Genomic DNA, 18,671 nt, shown 5'->3' on the forward strand with positions numbered 1-18,671 from the left:
TTAAAAAATCTAAACAAAAAGGTCAATGCAACTTAAAATACATCATAAGAATGAAATAAAACAGAATTCTGATTTAACTTCCAATTTTTATGTTCCTCAAGGGTCACTCTAAATACTAGCAAACACCAAAGCATCTTACTTCAACACGGTATTGAGATATATCTGACACACTGCTGACACTGTCCCGTGCATAATTCTTCCTTTGTTCTGAAAGAGAAATTGAAAAAGCCATGATTTGTCCCCTAATAGACTGAAGTTCATATGTTGGTATCATGTGGCTATCTCTAAAACTAGTCTATCTCACATATAAATACAGTAGCTGACAAGTTGCCATTGTGTGGTGTATCTGAAAACACTCATTATTCGCAGTAAATCTAAAAACCACAAGAAAGTCTAAATAATAGGCAAGAACAATTTGATCCACTATCCATTTTTAGAATTCCAAAGGTTAACAAGAGTATAAATATTATAAGAAAAAAAGTTATTTCATCTAAAGGTTTTATTTATCAGTCAGGGACCTACTGTTTGACAAGTCAATTACAACTGGCTTATAAATTTCATCTGTTACTGCACTGATATCAAAATGTAATTGCAAATATTGTCATAGATACTGTATTATATGAGTTAGACTACATTATTAAAATAATAGGCATTACAAGGAACATCTCCTTTTGCAATATCCAAATTGGGATAGTGTTAGAGGAGATTTAAAACATGATTCAATCACATGACTTGCCATTAAATATTAACAGTTTTCACACATCTACAGAACACACAAATGTGATACTTAGAATTATAAATATAAGCTGATAGGAAAAACAAGAAAGTCAGGTAGAAAGTTATTGCACCAAACTACTTAAAAAGCAAAAAGAAACCTTTAATTTTCTTTTCTGAAATGCTGCAAAACCAAAAAAAAAATTAAAATATAAAATGTATGCCGGCAATATTTGGTATTTGTTACTCTCTTTTTAAAATTTGTATTGTTTTTTAAAATATGGAACACTTCATGAATTTGCGTGCCATCCCTGCACAGGGGTCACGCTAATCTCTGTATCATTCCAATTTTAGTATATGTGCTGCCAAAGTGAGCACTATTTGTTACTTTTCTAATCAAGCAACTTGCTTATTTGTAAATTCAGAGTTGCCCTATTTCTTCTAAACAGAATGCTATGATGAAAAATAACTTCGAGAGGGAATTATAAGATTTATTGTTCCAGCTTCGGCTCTGTCACTAAGTAGGAAACTAAATTTGGGCAAGAAACTTAATACCCTGGGCCTCAGCACCCTTACTGTAAAATAAAAGGATTAAACAAGGTCAAACCTAAAGGCCTTTAAGCCATTAACATTCTGACATATAGATATACCTTAGCTTTCCCAACAACCTATTTTTTTGTAAATGTAAACCTATTTCTTTTAGTTAGTATAGATATTCTATAATAGATAAGTTGTTTGGAAAGTTCTGCTGAACATAAAAGCTGAGCAAGTACAAAAATATAAAGTGCATATATACATATGCAGACTCAGAACATTAACACAGAATTTTAAGAAAACTTAATAAATTTTCATTTTACAACACATATGAATTTCATTTATATTTACTTTTAAAATTTAGATTAAAATCTCCATGTCCTTGTATCAATATTACTCTGATATTCCAATACACTCCATTTTTGCTTTTGCAGCATTAAAATTACTTAATAAAAACAGATGCACTACAAAATTCACTCTGTGCTACCTTTCTTTTTTTGTTTGGATGATGACCTGAGGAAGTATGATCCATCTGGTCCTACCAAAATAATGTCATCAAAAAGAAAGATCTGGTTTCACCTAAAATTTTCTCTCCCAATATAACAAAACATAAACCTTCACTTACATGACTGTATTCCACATATTTTTAAAAAGTGAGCGACTGTGATTTTTCTGATTAGTTGTTGAGGATTAATCAGTGTGAGATATTAACACATCAATAATTGTCCCTGTGACAGCCGTTATGACTCTTGTAATACAATATATAATTCAGGAATATATTTCACAAAACCACATCTAGAAATAATCACTATTTCAGAGTCACTGGTTCACCATATTCTAACACAACTGTCCACGATAGATTCAGAGCAGGAGGGCTCGGCTTGCTTTGATCTGACCTTAGGACAGAAAAGAAATGGCAGTGGTTGCCATGACACCCAGTCATGATATGGCAGCTCCTGGATGTTCAAATGCTTTGTCTTTCAGGTAATTTATTGGCAAATACAACAGTTGAAGATCTGAAATACTGTGTGTTTCTATTTAGATATTCTCATTATGAAGTATTAAGAATTTATCCCTGACCTCTTGATTTCCTAACCCATAGTTTCCCAATCCCACAGAAACATAATTTACAGAAATGAGAAGAAAAACTATCTGATAGCATTTTAAACAGTATGACACTAACCAATCACTCTGAGTGCCTAGAAGATATGGTGTCATTTCTAATATTCCAAATTAAGAATCCACTTTAGGAATTCCTAAGCTGCTTTCTCTATGTTGTACAATAAATAAGTTGTATAAGAAACTACCTTTTAAAGATCCTAAAAATGTATAAATGCCATAAATGGACTTATAAATAAACTAGTAGTTCCAGTGATTTTTAAGTCAATTCATAAAGGTTAATATTAACATTTTAATAGGCAATTTTGAAAGACATTTCCTAAAAGGCAATTATAATACATTTCTTTTTTATGAGAATCACATGTATTCACAAGAACTGGTATAAATAGTAATTAGGCTCCTAAGCTAGAAATCTCACCAAAGCCTTAAAACAGTATAAAAAGCCTAACTAAAATCTCTCAACACTACTCAAGATGAATCCTCTAATGAAATTCACCACTTTTGCTAACAGTGGTTCTCATCCTTGGCTGCATGTTGGAATGAACTTTATAAAACAGTGTGCAACTCATCTACTATATACTATCTCTTCAAGCAGAACATTTTCCTTTCCAAATTAAGAATGTAAATATGGTCAAATGGTATATTAAATAATAAATTCATGAATAAACATGGCAGTAGGGTTTTAGGTTTCTAGTAGTACAAGCTGCTCAACTCCTAACATAAGACTAAGTCTATTTCCCCTCCTATTCTGGCCCCTGCCTCTCTTTCTCGCTCAGAATCAATTAGAGGTAGGATGAAACTTACTTGGCTATAGAACCACTGGTTGTGTTTCACTATTTTGTCTATTAGCTTTTATGTCATGGTCCAGAATGTACAACTCCAAACAGACAGAATTACATGAATTCAGTAACCAACGATGAAAAATATTTACATACAATTTTATCATACACTATTGCAAAAATTGATATTCAACTCCCAGATCAGAAATACTAAATTTAGGTTTCATTTAATTTGTTAATTAGTTGAACTACAAGTATAAAAAGCATCCAGGTGTTGGTATTTACACTTAATTCCCTTTCACCTGCATTGCTGTTTATGCATAATATAACATTTGAAACGGCTAATATTCAAAGATACAGCTAATATTTAGAATTTTTTTTCTCTTTCTCTAAAAACAAAAATGTTCCTTAGAGAGTAAGGATTTGGCCATTAACAAGAAAAAAGTAACATAAAAGCAGCTGCTGAGTATTCCTCTCTCTAAATAAAACAATGGGCTAGAACTCATATTACTTTATACTTACAAAAACTTTCAACCACAGTAAGGGAGAATTCCTTTCCCATTAGCTTAGTGTCTAAGTATATCTATTCCATAGGGGAGAGGTGCTTAATGGGAATCAGTGAGGAGCACTGAGTGATAATTACAAGCTCTCAATATCAGGCAACTACAATCACAGCTTGACAAATGAGTATCCGAACCAACATACCATTATGAAAAATAAAATCATTTCTTTAAAACTACATTAAGAACTAATTTTATTGGCCTGTTCAACAAATTATTAAAATGGCTAATTCCATGAGGTAAAAAGGACTTTTAAAATTTTCAGCTAAGTTGGGAAAACTGCCGAACTGTCTTTTTGAGTCAACTGTTCTGCCACATTCTATCAAGCTGAATTTTTGACTCAAACATTTAGCTCAATTTCCTGATACTATTTAATGAATTAGAAGCCATTTACATCTTAAGAATTTCAAAAAAAAATTTGTTCTGTTAAAAAAAAAAAGATTTCAATGTTTTCTCTAAGTAAAATACACACTGTAAATAAGGATGGGCAAAAGAGAAACAGGTTTTAACTCTTAAGTACTACTTGAATGTGTAAAAAATTGCTTGGGCTTTAATTATAACAATTAAACAGAGAGACTAGCTCCAAACCAAGATCAGGAGATAGACAAGAAGAGAAAGAAAGCTAGGTATGAAAAGGACAACGTATGGAATGGATATGTGTTAAGAAAAATTCAGGAATACTGCTACAAAAGAGTGGAATCAAGCACTGTGTAGAACTAAAGTTTATAGTAAACCCAATTATACAGAAATTCACCATGCAGTTTATAGGTTACTTATACTCAATTCTTACCAACACCTCCTTGAGAAGAAAATACAAAGACAGAAAAACAGAAATACATTTTCCTACTTGTTAACATCACAGAGCAGTTTAAACTTAAGGTTAAAATAAGACTTAAGGCCAGGCATGGTGGCTCACACCTGTAATCCCAGTACTTGGGAGGCCCAGGCAGGCAGATCACTTGAGGTCAGGAGTTCAAGACCAGCCTGGCCAACGTGGCGAAAGGCTGTCTCTACTAAAAATACCAAAATTAGCCAGGTGTGGTGGCACATGCCTATAATCTCAGCTACTCAGGAGACTGAGGCAGGAGAATTACTTGAACTAGGATGTGGAGATTGCAGTCAGCTGAGACTGTGCCACGGCACTCCAGCCTGGGCAACAGAGCGAGACCCTATCTCAAAAAATAAAAATAAAATGAGACTTAAAAGAGTACCTTTCTATCATACTGACCCAATATTATTTGTCCTCCCAATAATAAAATCTCAAAGTTAACTGTAGGTGTTGGTAATGACAACAAAATATTACTAATTGGTAATTCAATGAAATGAGTTTTCTAGAGATAAAATGACTTTAAGCAGTTGGTAATTTACGAAATGATCACATTCCACATTAAGCAATATCTAATTTAAAGAGAAGTTAGCTTTCTGGAAAGTCCATCTATTCAGAACATAGAATAATACCCACACTTAAATAAATGAAGTCCTCTGAGTGTTTGTTAGAGATGTCACCATGTCTATACATTAACACGTGCATATTTTAACATACAGACTCTAGTGGAAAAGACTCTCTCGGCTGGGCGCGGTGGCTCACGCCTGTAATCCCAGCACTTTGGGAGACGGAGGCGGGCAGATCTCAAGGTCAGGAGATAGAGACCATCCTGGCTAACACGGTGAAACCCCATCTCTATTAAAAATACAAAAAAATTAGCCAGGCGTGGTGGCGGGCGCCTGTAGTCCCAGCTACTCAGGAGACTGAGACAGGAGAATGGCGTGAACCCAGGAGGCGGAGATTGCAGTGAGCCGAGATTGCGCCACTGCACTCCAGCCTGGGCGACAGGGCAAGACTCCATCTCAAAAAAAAAGACTCTCAAGTCCCCACTTAGAACCTATTTACTAAGAACATTTTTTATCTAGTTTCCCAGCCTACAGATACCAGAAGCCATGCTAGAAGCTCACGTGTTATAACAACATGGAAAAGGGACAGGCTTGAGACCCAGTCACATGGAAAAAGCAGCCCTAAATATTCAAAAAGGAGATGAATCTGAATGATTTGGTGTAAAGGTAAGGAGTGCAGCCCCTGAGTTTCACAGTGCATAAGCTAATGTGCATATACATGATCCTTTGTCCCCAAGAAGAGATTACAGCTGCCACACCCAAGGGAAGGGAATATTTAATATACTTTACAATTATTTCCCTTAAAAACAATTTTAAATTTTAGTGCTTAAAGGCTTTGACAAACAGCCTAGTTGGAAAAAAATATAAAATTTCCAGTATTCTGATAACAGTAGCTAAGTAAAATGTTACTTTTATAACTGGAGGAGAGAGAAATTAATATTTATCTTCCTAAGTAAGTGTTACAGTGCCAGTGACAATAATGATGCAGAGTCTTTCACATGCTGGCTCAGAAATTTCTTGTATGGTAATTTAAAAATGGCAAAATCAAGTTATTAAAATGGCAGCATATTTTCACCATTTTCCTTGAATAAATTAATATGTCCTCAAATAAGCAAATTTATTGTCATATACAAGCATAGTTCACAATACAATTATACCACTTATAAAAATATTTCTAGAGCATTATAGGGAGTGACATATGGAATATAAGTTTTAAAATATATAATGAAAGTCACCTCTTGATTCTGTCAAAATATCACTATAATTAATTGTCTAACATCATTTGGAGGTAATATCAAAATATTACATTTGAGAATCTTGATGAATCTGAGGACCCAGGACAGAAAGTGACTCTCCAGTACCACTCCCCATTCCCATGATGGCATCATTACTTCTGTTTTCTCATATAAACTTACCACAGAATTATTATCATTTTTATTTTATAAATGAGGAAACTGGGGCCAATCATTTGTGAAAGACAGCAGCCATTTGGTAGCAGTACCATGATTCAGATCCTCTGGCCTCCAAAACCCCTGCTGCCTTTCCGAGCACATTCAGTAGAAGCAACCCAGGAAGCCCACTATGGTGTCAGACCTGAAAAGTGTTCTCATGAAAAACTCTGCATGAAACTTCAGACAGAGTATCTAGACTGTGGTCAGTGCGTAAAAAACAGTGTGAACATTCATGTTCCAGTGCACAAAACAGTATCCTCCTATTACAAAGATGTTCATGTACCACCCATGAAGGCAAATTAATTCTTGGAACATGATTTCAACTCGTTTAAAATTGTAAAAGGATAAATTTTACATAAGATGCATCAACTGTGAGAAAACAAATTATATCATAAATCTCTTCTTTACTAAATTTCCAGTTAAGAAGAGACACTGCCAGCACACACTGTTTAAGTTGCAGATGTGGTTTCTTTCTTCTTTGTGTCTAATACCCACCACTGTCTCTCAACACACCACACAAAACACACACATAGTGCCCTCCCTCTGAGAGTTCTCAGAAAATGCCTGTGGAATGAATGGACAGATGGATGAATGACAAGGGAGAAATATGTTCATGTTTTGAAGATACATATAATCTCTTCTTGGTGACAAAGGATCATGTGTGTGCACATTAGCTTATGCGCTGTGAAACTCGGGGGCTGCATTCCTTACCTTTACACCAAATCATTCAGATTCATCTCCCTTCTGAATATTTAGGGCTGCTTTTTCCCATGTGGCCGGATCTCAAGCCTGTCTCTTTTCCATGTTGTTATATCATGCATACTTCTAGCATGTGATAACAGACGCTATACATAAGTTAAAACTATGCAGACTGGGATGCTAAACACTCCCAAAGCTACCTAAAAAAAAACTTCAACTAGAATCTGTTTATTGCAAAGCTATCTTCAAAACATGAACATATTTCTCCCTTGTCATCCATCCATCTGTCCATTCATTCCATAGGCATTTTCTGAGAACTCTCAGAGGGAAGGTACTGTGTGTATGTCTTTGTGCAGTGTGTTGAGAGACAGTGGTGGGTATTAGAAACAAAGAGGAAAGAAACCACATCTGCAATTTAAAGCCATCTTACTTCTAAGCCCAATCCATTGCTAAGACTTCTCTCTTCCCTATAAATGCTTCTTGGATGGGCCCCTTTCAATCCATTTATTTCTATCTCATTGTACCTATACACTGCTCATTTTCATTACAGTATACAAAATTGTTACAGTGGTATCAAGTTTTAAGTTATGTGACTTTGATAATCATCTAACTTGAAAAGGGGGCCTCACTTTGCTTTATATGTAAAAGGGGGAAAATAAAAATTAACTGCTTAAAAGCTAAAGATTTTCTAGGCTGGTCTCAAACTCCTGACCTGAGGTAATCCACCTGCCTTGGCCTCCCAAAGTGCTGGGATCACAGGTGTAAGCAACCCTGTCTCCACTAAAAATACAAAAATTAGCTGGGCGTGGTGGCATGTACCTATAGTCCCTGCTACTCTGGAGGCTGAGGCAAGAGAATCGCTTGAACCCTGGAGGCGGAGGCTGCAGTGAGCCGAGATTGCACCAATGCACTCTAGCTTGGGCAACAGAGTGAGACTCCGTCTCCAAAAAAAAAAAAAAAAGTAAGATTTTTCATTCCTTGGATCTAAGATTTTATAAAGTTGCTTCTAATACAACATAAACATTAAAATTTACAGGTGAGTTCTATTTTCTATTCTTATTTCTTTCTTAGCTCTCTGAAATTAGATTTTAGATCTGTGGTATTTCTGACAGGATTAATACTCTTTCTCCTTATTAAAAGTCTTTAGGCTATTATTAGGTGTCTAATTTGCCATATTACTTAAATCTCTGATTCACTTATTTCCATCCATATTCATCAAATTCATCCTCAATATTACTACCAGAGTGAGCCAGAACAAATCTGACCTATTACTATCCTGAGTAAAAAACATCAAAGGCTGCTCATTCATTGTAAACAATGCCTAAATTCCTTAGTATAATTCTTCCCAATGTGGTCTACGTTCATTTTTTCAGTCTTATTTCCCAATGCACCACTATGCACTCTCCAGTTAACACCAAATTGCTTGCATCTGATTAATTCATTACACTCATTCTGCAAGTATTTTCTGAGCATAAATTATATACTAGCCACTATGCCAGTAAGCACAGGGAATCCTGAAGTGAAAAAGACAAATATGGGCCACCTTCACAGCATTGATAGTCCTGCTTAAAAGGGTTTCATACTGTCTGTAGCATCCTCCGACCCCTGAAATGCTGAAGAACACAATATAACTTTCACAGCTCAGCTCAAGGCTCAATTCCTCTATTAAATCCTTTCTGATCAACCCTCACCAGTGCACCTCCTACACACTACTATCTAAGCACATTTAGCCCTTTATTATAACAATGTGTTTACTAGTCTATTGCACCAAAATGGCACATAGGCAACAGCCATCTCTTAGTCATCTTTGAAATGAATGAAAGCACATAGAAATAAAGACTATGAAGATCATGGCATAGCATACTTAATAAATACTGCACTTAATAAATATCTGTCTAGAAATGAAAGACTGAATGAATTATTTTATTCTTATCCAAAAATTCTTTTTCTGTTATCTTCAAGTTATTCTCCAGACTTTAGGTCCCTTAAAGTCAGGGATCATATATTTTTGGTCCTGTTCTGTACACATATTAATGACAAAATATTTATTGAATACATTCTTTAGATCTACAATTCATAACTATTAGACCATGGTAATAATGTCACAATACTTAATAAACTGAAACCAACAATAATCAGATTAATAAGGCTATAAAAAGTATAGGCATGTATGGTATTAAATCCATTTTATGAATGTCTGATTTCAGTGATAATGCCAATTCACTAATATAGGTAGAAAAACAATCACAAAACCTTAGAATTGTTTATTCTTACAACAGCCAAGAAGTTGCAGATCTAGATAGTGTAAAAAAAGAATTCCACAATTTAGAAAATGCTGTTGGTTCCTATAGCACATAATAACGATAATATCAACAATAATAATAGCAAACACATACAGTGTTTTCTACTTGCCAAGAACAGTTCTAAGTATTTTGAATGTACTAACTTATTTAATGCTCATTTCAACCCTGTGAGATACCCCCATTACACAGATAAGCAAAATTAGGCACACGCAGGTAAATTAATTTGCCCAAGATCACTCAGATAATAAATAACTGAATTTGAACCTAGGAAGTCTGGTTCCAGAGTCTTTGCTATTAACCACAATATTATTCTCATTCTTTATTGTTATACAATAAAAGTGGCCATCCAGACCCTATACAAATAAATGCCATCCTAAACATATGTGGCAAACTTCAGGAGTCCTCGACTTCTTGTTACTTATGACTTCTATTTTGTATCTGAAGTGTAAAAAAATAGTATGTATATGTGAGACAATCCAGAGAGGGCACTGGAAGTAAGATCAGGGAAAAAGCATAATCATTTTGCAGTGCATAAAGAAATTATATAACATCTATTAGACATACTGTAATAATACCCCTCAAAATTCAAGAGCTATCAGGAAAACGTTCTGTCACCTGTCAGCCCACCACCAACTAGATCAGTCACAAAGATCAACAAACATTATTACAAGTAGTAAATGGGAAAAGCCACCTAGGGCATTGGCACCATGCATAGGACTTTTGAAAGCACTGCAATACATTTCATCTGTAGTTCTAAAATGCATAACAGCAAGCAGAGTTCATGGCTTTGGTAGTTTTTATAAAAACTCTTCTTTAAAATAATCCTTATTTAGCTATCACTGCCTCATTCCAAACAATATTAAATGTGTGGGTTCAAACCATGAGTTTGAAAATGTAATTTGTAAAAAGTGGTTAGAAACAAAATTATACCCTATCAAATAAACAAACCTACCATAAAGGGCCTTTGCACTTGTTTTTGAACCATGTTCTCTGTCCATCTGGGAAAAGGTAGGTGATGATCCGTAGCCACTGTAATAATAATAATAATAATAATAATAATAATAATAATATAAAAAGGTCATTGTGTTGGGTTAAAGTCCAATATAAGTAACAGAAACTCAACTGGAAAATAAAAATTCCAATGCACTATAATCACTATGTGTTTAAAAGAACATACTGATGGCCAGGCACGGTGGCTCACGCCTGTAATCCCAGCACTTTGGGAGGCTGAGGTGGGCAGATCACCTGAGGTCAGGAGTTTGTGACCAGCCTGACCAACATGGAGAAACCCCATCTCTACTGAAAATACAAAATTAGCCGGGCGTTGTGGCGCATGCCTGTAATCCCAGCTACTCGGGAGGCTGAGGCAGGAGAATCGCATGAACCCAGGAGGTGGAGGTTGCAGTGAGCCAAGATCGCGCCATTGCACTCCAGCCTGGTGACAGAGCGAGACTCTGTCTCAAAAAAAAAAAAAAAAAAAAAATTAGCTAGGCATGGTGGCAGGCACCTGTAATCCCAGCTATGCAGGAGGCTATCTAACCTCTTGCTACTAATATGTTATGTGAAATAAATAGTACTTTATTTGAATTTTACTCATTTTTTCAGTGAACATTTTTGTAAGACCCAAAACCTAGAAGAATAAGGACTATGGGAGGGGGAAACAGGGTGCTGTCAATAAAATAAGTACATAAAATAATTATAATAGAATGTGATATCTGGGTAAAACTAATAGATATGACATGTAAAATCAAAGAAGGACTAACTCTTCATCAACATATCTAAGAAAACTTTACTACCGCATTGACACAAGCAGAATCTAAATGAATGGAAAGAAGCTCTATAAACAGGCAGAGAATCAAGTGAGGAAAAGGTATGTGGAACTGACTCAAGAAATAGCACAGTGTCTGTGGAAAGATGCAGTTAATGTAACATTCCCAGAATAGACGAATGACTGGAGAAGCTGTGGCAGATTGAGGGCTTTTAGCATCATGATTAAGAATTACATTTTATTTTATTCTCTCAAAATAGTAAACATTACCTGTTATGAAAAAATGATGAGTAAAATATATACCACAATGGCCAATGTCAAATAATAACATTAATCGTAATACATAAGACAATGGCCAATTAAGTCAGGTTATGATTTCAAGTTATACCTGGACCCACTGGAAATATTGTGTTAGTTTGCCTGATCTTTTCTAGTTTTACACAGTGGTAAATAACTTAGTTAGTTTATACTAAATGACATTTAACCCTTCTCAAATGCCAATATTTTATAAATAACAATAACAGAATGCACCACAGAAATTCAAAGCTCTGAAGTAGATTATATATTCAACCATGAAAAGCAAGAATGCATAAAGTACTAGAATGAAACAGAAACATCTTCCAAGTGTGAGATCAATATCATTATCATAAGGCTATTTACTTTACCATCTTATTCTTATCAGACATAGTAAACTTTTAATAACGTGTTGTAACAAAGATATTACATATTAATGAGGAATGAACTACTGAACTACACAACAAAAGTAATCTTTTCACTAAAAATATAAAACAATTAAAATCACCAAATCAAATCCCCCCAAAACATATTAAATATAAACTTTTCAACTTACTTCATCTGAGATGGGTACATTCCAAAACTACTGGGATGATTAGAAATATGACCATTCATTGTGTCTTTCACTTGTGTGTTCTAAAAAAAGAAAGACACATAGATTAAAGGCAATAAAAAGGTCAAGACATCTCAGTTTCAAAAGTTATTCATTCAACAAATATGTGTTGCTGCCAGGAATTATAGTAGAAATGCAAAGATAAAGATCTCCACCCTCAAAGAGCTCAGGCCCCAGAGGTATAGATGAACATTTAAACAAAGATCCAATTGGCATTTAAAATTAATATGCTAAAATTATAAGCAAATTTAGGTGAATAAAAGAAAAATCTAAAATATAGTTCTGAGTTCTCAAAGCATATAGACATAATTCTACATTCTGCCCAAACTCATAATCAACTATCAATTTTATGAGATGTTATTTTGTTTACTATTCCATTATAAAAGTAATATAAACTCATTTAATTTAAAAAGTTGAGAAATACAGAAAAGTACAAAAGCAAAAAGTATCACCCAGAGCCCTATCATTTACAGAGAACCAGGTAACAGTTACCTTGCAGTCTTTTTGCCTACAAGTGGTTTTCTTTCCTCCCTTCCTTCTTTTACTTCTTCTTTCCTTCAAAGCACATTTGACAACATGTGCTTTGTCAAATGCACAAATGCTCATGGATACATCTTTTTTTCAAGAAACTTTTCATTTACACACTTCTTTTACTTTTCACAAGAAAATAACTTTAAAAATCAATATCAGATATTTAACCTCAAAAACCATTTTTAAATCTATTTTACAGATTGAACAAACTTCCTTCAAACAAGACAAATAATTAGTAAAACTTCCTCTTTACCAAATGGAATGGCCTTTTCTTTCTTCTAGATAACATTGCTGTACCCAATTTGTTTCTTTTCACTCCTGGATATTTGGTCCTCTCCGGGTTTTGTGTCACTAAGCTATCCTGGATCCTGTCTTATTTTTCTGAATTTTGTCTTTTCAAATATATTATATTACTATGTCCTCTCAATAACTGTGAGTTAGGCAGGACATACCCCAGCTTTATGGGCCAAGGGGGTGAAAGCATGAACAAATATTGATTATTAAGTTTCAGGTCCTGTGATGGATATTGGGACCACCAAAGTGAACCAAACAGACATGGTCCCAACTATAGGGCCAACGGTCTAGTGGGGGGAAACAGATAACGAATAAGTGTAAAATTTTAAGTTGTACTTATCATTACAAAGGGAACATTCATCATAACATGGATGCAAATAATAACAGAACTTAACTCTGATTGGAAGAGCATAGAAAGCCTACATAAAGAAATAATATTCAAGATCTGGTCACTTTGAGTTAATTCTGTCTCATTCTTCAGATCTCAGTTCAATCACAATGTCCTCAGGGGAAGATTTTACTGACCTTCCTGGATAGATAAAATCCCACTATCAGACACTCTCCATACTATAGACAATTTCTCAAAGCATTTATCACATTCATAACTTTTCCTTTACTTAAATTAATACCTGACTCTTCACTAAACTCTTAGCCCCCGCCCCCAAAAGGCTTGAATTTTTGTTTGATGACTTCTGCTTTTCAAATAAGAAGAAGGGTACCAGGCACAGAATAGGTGTTCATTAAATATTTATTCAAAGAAAGAAAGAAGGAAATCCATGTCCCACTCTTCAAAGAGTTTATTGTATTCTTAGGGAAACAAAGTTAATTCATGTAAAACAAATAGTAATGAATTAAGTCCCAACATATGTAGCTCTATTTTAAATCTGCTAGAAGTTCAGAGAGGGAAAAGGCCATGAAGATTGTCATTACTTTCTGGAAGGGCTGGGACTTGACCTAGTTCTTAAAAAATGGATAAGAATGGCCCTCAAAACACTGGACTTTAAGCTTTCCTATCCACTGCTTAAAAGCAAATTTATAAATTAAGAAGCAAAGAAAGATCGGCCTCTGCCCTATACATGCATGTACTTATAAAATTACATGTATATTACATTGCTGTGCTCCATTTTTGTTGTTTTCCTTCTTCAGTTTACACTTGGATACAATCAGTGGTGTGCTGGTAAACCAATTCTCAGGGCGGGACAAGGCAGAGGGCCTGATTTGTAGTGCTTATTGTTTTCCACGGTATAAATATTCCCACCATGGCCAATTTCAAGCAGTCAGTGGTTTAATAGCAGCTTACAAAATTCCTAAATTCTTCACAATTGGCTAAGGATCCAACTGCAGCACATCATTGCTACGTTCTATAATTTGGGCCAGAACAGAGGCCTGGAATAACATTATGGAACTAGAGATAGTCTGGAATTTTAACACTATTCCTGGCACTAATTGGGCTAGGAAAGTCAATTAAGCCTCTGTCTCAATGTCCTCGTCAGTAAAATAGAGATAATTCTTCGTCTTCCGAGCTCACAGTGCTAGTGTAAAGATGAAATGAGATAGATGTGCAAGTTTCTTCCAAAACTGAAAAAAAAAGAAGTGTTCTTTCAAAGCAAGCTGGTTCATTCAGTATATAAATTAAACCCCCAGGGTTTGTGCTGATTTTTATCTGGTTTGCGTTTTAAAACCACAGCAGCTGGTTTTAATGAAAAGTGATAGCCACAGCATCTCATCTTTTCATGTTTAATTCTTCATGACAATCAAATAAATGCATGGTCTCTCTTTTGTTTTAAAATAGTGATCTGTTAGAATAAGAGAACATTAGAAAAGGGGATAGAAAATGGCAATTTGCTAAACTGAATTTTAAATATAGAAACTTTTTGTCATTTGGCAATCACAGTTTCACTTATCACGGCGGCTCATGTGGCAAATATGGAGGCTTTCAAATACCCAATTTGAGCAATTGCAGTGTATACCATGCAAAGGAAACAATTACAAATGTTTGTCTTTTTTTCCATTAGGCTTTTAAGACATACCCAGTTTATACCCATATACACAATTTAAAATAATGATCAACTCTAACTGAAAAAGTAAGTGTTTTTATTTTTATAAACTGTTAAAGCAACCTAAAAACTAAAGAGACAAAGGTTTTTTTAATCGCTTTTAAGTTTAATGACTCACAAATGCAGTTAATCACACTAACTACATAATTCTGCTGAAAGTATACACTAAAGCCATCATAATAGCTACCACCTACAGTTGGCTCCTGAACAAGAGGAGGGTGAACTGCAGAGTCCACTTATAAGCAAATTTTCTTCCACCTCTGCCACCCAGAGACAGCAAAACCGACCCCTCCACTTCTTCTCCCTCAGCCTACTCAACATGAAGACAAGGATGAAGACCTTCATGATGATCCACTTCTATTTCATGAATAGTGAACATATTTTCTCCTTCTTAAGTATTTTCTCTAGCTTACTTTATTTTAGAATATATAATACATATACAAAATACGTTAATCAACTATTTATATGATCTTAGGTAGACAGTAGGCTATTAGTATATGTTTTAGAGGAGTCAAAGTTATACACAGATTTTTGACTGAGTGGGGGTCAGCACCCCAATCCCTGCATTTGCTCAAGGGTCAGCTATATTTGATTTTAAGTAACAGCATCAATTTCCTTATGAAAACACTTTTAGTAAGTCGTAGTTACTATAATTTTATCTTTATTTTCTACAGAAAATAAAATTCTTTGGCAATTAGAAGGATACAAATGATAAATTTAAGATCTAAGTTAAGCGCATGAAAAATGTAACACTATAATTTTCAAAAAGAAAGGAAATGGAATATATAAAAAATGACTGTAAGAAGAAATAAACAAGGCTATAAGGCTAACTCAGCAAATTAAATTTGTATTAGAAGGTTTTAAGATCCTCAAATATAAGTTTTAGATTCCTTTTCTTTACTCTTGCTTGCATCTCATATCAATTTTCAAATTGGTAGATGAGTATGTAGTCATGACTCAATATTAGAAAACTACCTACCCAATCTTGCTGCCACATAATTAGTAACTCTCTGCATATTTAACTGTCCTTCAAAGGACTTGTGTTCTCATAAAATATCACAGATTTTTTTATCTACAGAAGTGTGTTTTTGTGTGTTTGGATATGATATTGAAACATCTATGTCTAGGTTTCAATTTAATTTAATTTATGTCTCCCAGTCTAAGTTACAACCAAGTGGGAGGGGGTATTATCATTACTTAGGATTTTCACTAAAAGATCAGTGAAACTTAATTTCTACCAATACTTTGTGACATTGTCTACCAATGATTTTGCTTCAAACATTAAAAAAAAAAATCTTCTTTAAACCTCTTAAATCATCACACATTCTGTCTCCTGCAGTGTCTTCTAGAGCAATCACGTTTTAATATCTCTTACCAGTACCATTGGTAAAGATGGCACCATGTATTTTTCTATGCTATTTTTTCAAATATCAATTAACAAAGAATTTTTATGTGTGAATAAACTCAAAAAACTAATAAGGATATTAAGTTCTTGCAACAATAATGTGGTTAATGCCTGTGAAGGTATCACAATAATTTCTAGACCATATAGAAGAACAGTATTTTCTCAACACCAGTATCAATGTAAATGGAGTAGTTTTATGCCTTTAAATCAACACAATAAAATCACTTAAAATAGTTAACTTAGTTCCTCTTTCTTTATGACAAAATTCTTAAGCTGTTTATAAATTAGAACATAATTTTGGGAAAAGTCTATGATCAAATCAGAATGTTGTTTGCTTAACAAGTGGCTGAAGAAAACTACTTATAACAAAATTTAATATGCAACTTTAGAAAGAACTACTTTAGCACTAATTATGTTTGCTATTGTGATGGAGTCCATAGGAAGGCCTAATAAAGAAAAGAGGCATAGACATATTCTAATACTACTATTATATTTCCCTCCAATTCTTGTCTATTCCCTGAGTTGCTATGATGACATCGTCAGCACACATGTACTACTGGATGCTATACTATACATGGAAATTACTAATATCTCAGTTCAAAATGTTGTTGATATTTTACTGACTTGGGAAACTATGCTAATTTTAAAAAGAATCACTTCTATTTATTGAGTTTTAACTCTGCATCAGGTATCATGCTAAATGCATTCTACTGTCTTAATCTTGACATTAGTTTTTGAAGGAAGTACTATTCTTCATTCTCATTTTATAGATGAAGAAATTGAAACAGACTGCCATTTGTGTGGTATTTTGAAACTTAATAAAATCACATAGTACCATGAATGACTGAAAAGTAATGTCTTATTTGCATCTAAGGTAAAATCATAGGCAGAAGTGAACACAAAGGAGAAAGGGAAAGAAAACATTTAATGAGCCCCCAATTCATAAGACATTTTACAAATATCACCTCACTTTATCCTTAAAACAACATTATCAGCTAGTTATTGGCTCTATTTTATGGGTGAGATGACAGCCTCAAGGCGGTTAAGTCATTTGCCTAAGTGGTAATGATACGGAAGGGAAGGGAGTGGTCCCTTTAAATAATACAGAAGCGGGGAAACGAAGTGCTGGGTAGAGGAAGGCGTGGTCACTGGTTAGGGCTCCACCCCCATGGACCTAGATGAGGACAGGCATTTTTGTTTTCCTGCCCAAATGTTGCGTTTTCCTGCCCAAATGTTGCATTTCCCAAGACCAGCCTGGCCTGCCACGCCCCCATTCTGTGCCTATAAACACCCTGATAACCTAGCAGGCAGGCACATAAGCAGCTGGACATTGAGAGGGGCACATCGGCAGAGGAACACACCAACAGGCACCAGCATGCTGCAGGCCACTAACCAGCAGAATGACGCGGAATTTGGAGTTTAGCAGGGGCAGCCGGACTCCAGGGGAAAACCATTCTCCCTTGTGGCTCCCCCATCTGCTGAAAGCTACCTCCACTCAATAAAACCCTACACTCATTCTCCAAGCCCACGTGTGATCCGATTCTTCCGATACGCCAAGGCAATAACCCCAGGATACAGAAAACCCCCTGTCCTTGCAATAAGGTAGAGGATCTAATTGAGCTGGTTAACACAAGCTGTCTATAGACAGCAAAACTAAAAGAGCACCCTGTAACACTCGCCCACGGGGGCTTCATCTGTAAACATTCACTCCTAGACACTGCTGTGGGGTTGAAACCTCACAGCCTGCCAGTCTGCATGCTCCCCTAGAGGTCTGAGCAGCGGGGCACTGAAGAAACAAGCCACACCGGCATTGCATGCCCTGCGAGGGGGACAAAGGAACTTTTCTTGTTTCAGTAACAGAAGAAGCTAAAATTAGAAGCAGAACTCAAACTCTGATCTGACTGACTTATATCCCTTTTTTTTTTTCAGTAAGTTACACCATTGTGTGATAGTTTGACCACTGTGTGCTTGCCAAAAGTTTTCAGTTTTATTTGCTCTGATGTGCAATTATATTCTTTATTCTAATCAACTCTTCTTAAAATAAGGTATTAAAAATGCTAGTTTTTGGAAAGGAAGAGTATTTACTGAGAAAACTAGGATTAAATATATTTTTAATGCTAAATATCCTTTTTCCATAACAGCACCACATGCTAAATTA

At 35.0% G+C, this 18,671-nt stretch overlaps 1 protein-coding gene and 1 non-coding gene across 5 annotated transcripts in view; both read right to left on the reverse strand.

Annotated features, from left to right (window-relative positions):
• The window catches only part of EPS8 (EGFR pathway substrate 8, signaling adaptor), a 170,816-nt gene that overhangs the window by 50,587 nt on the left and 101,558 nt on the right, over positions 1-18,671 (reverse strand). For all 4 annotated transcript variants that reach the window (XM_528750.8, XM_054664109.2, XM_003313524.7 and 1 more), the window contains exons 2-4: positions 12,170-12,249; positions 10,504-10,580; positions 140-207 (exon numbers count right to left, since the gene is read on the reverse strand). In XM_528750.8, coding sequence (XP_528750.3) covers positions 140-207; positions 10,504-10,580; positions 12,170-12,228 — 204 coding nt within the window. In that variant the 5' untranslated portion in view covers positions 12,229-12,249. The remainder of the gene's footprint in view (positions 1-139; positions 208-10,503; positions 10,581-12,169; positions 12,250-18,671) is intronic.
• Positions 989-1,092, reverse strand: LOC112205074 (U6 spliceosomal RNA). Its single transcript, XR_002938938.1, has one exon. It is a non-coding gene; the product is annotated as a U6 spliceosomal RNA (small nuclear RNA).

The sequence above is a fragment of the Pan troglodytes genome, chromosome 10, assembly GCF_028858775.2.
Source record: "Pan troglodytes isolate AG18354 chromosome 10, NHGRI_mPanTro3-v2.0_pri, whole genome shotgun sequence".
Lineage (NCBI taxonomy): Eukaryota > Metazoa > Chordata > Mammalia > Primates > Hominidae > Pan > Pan troglodytes.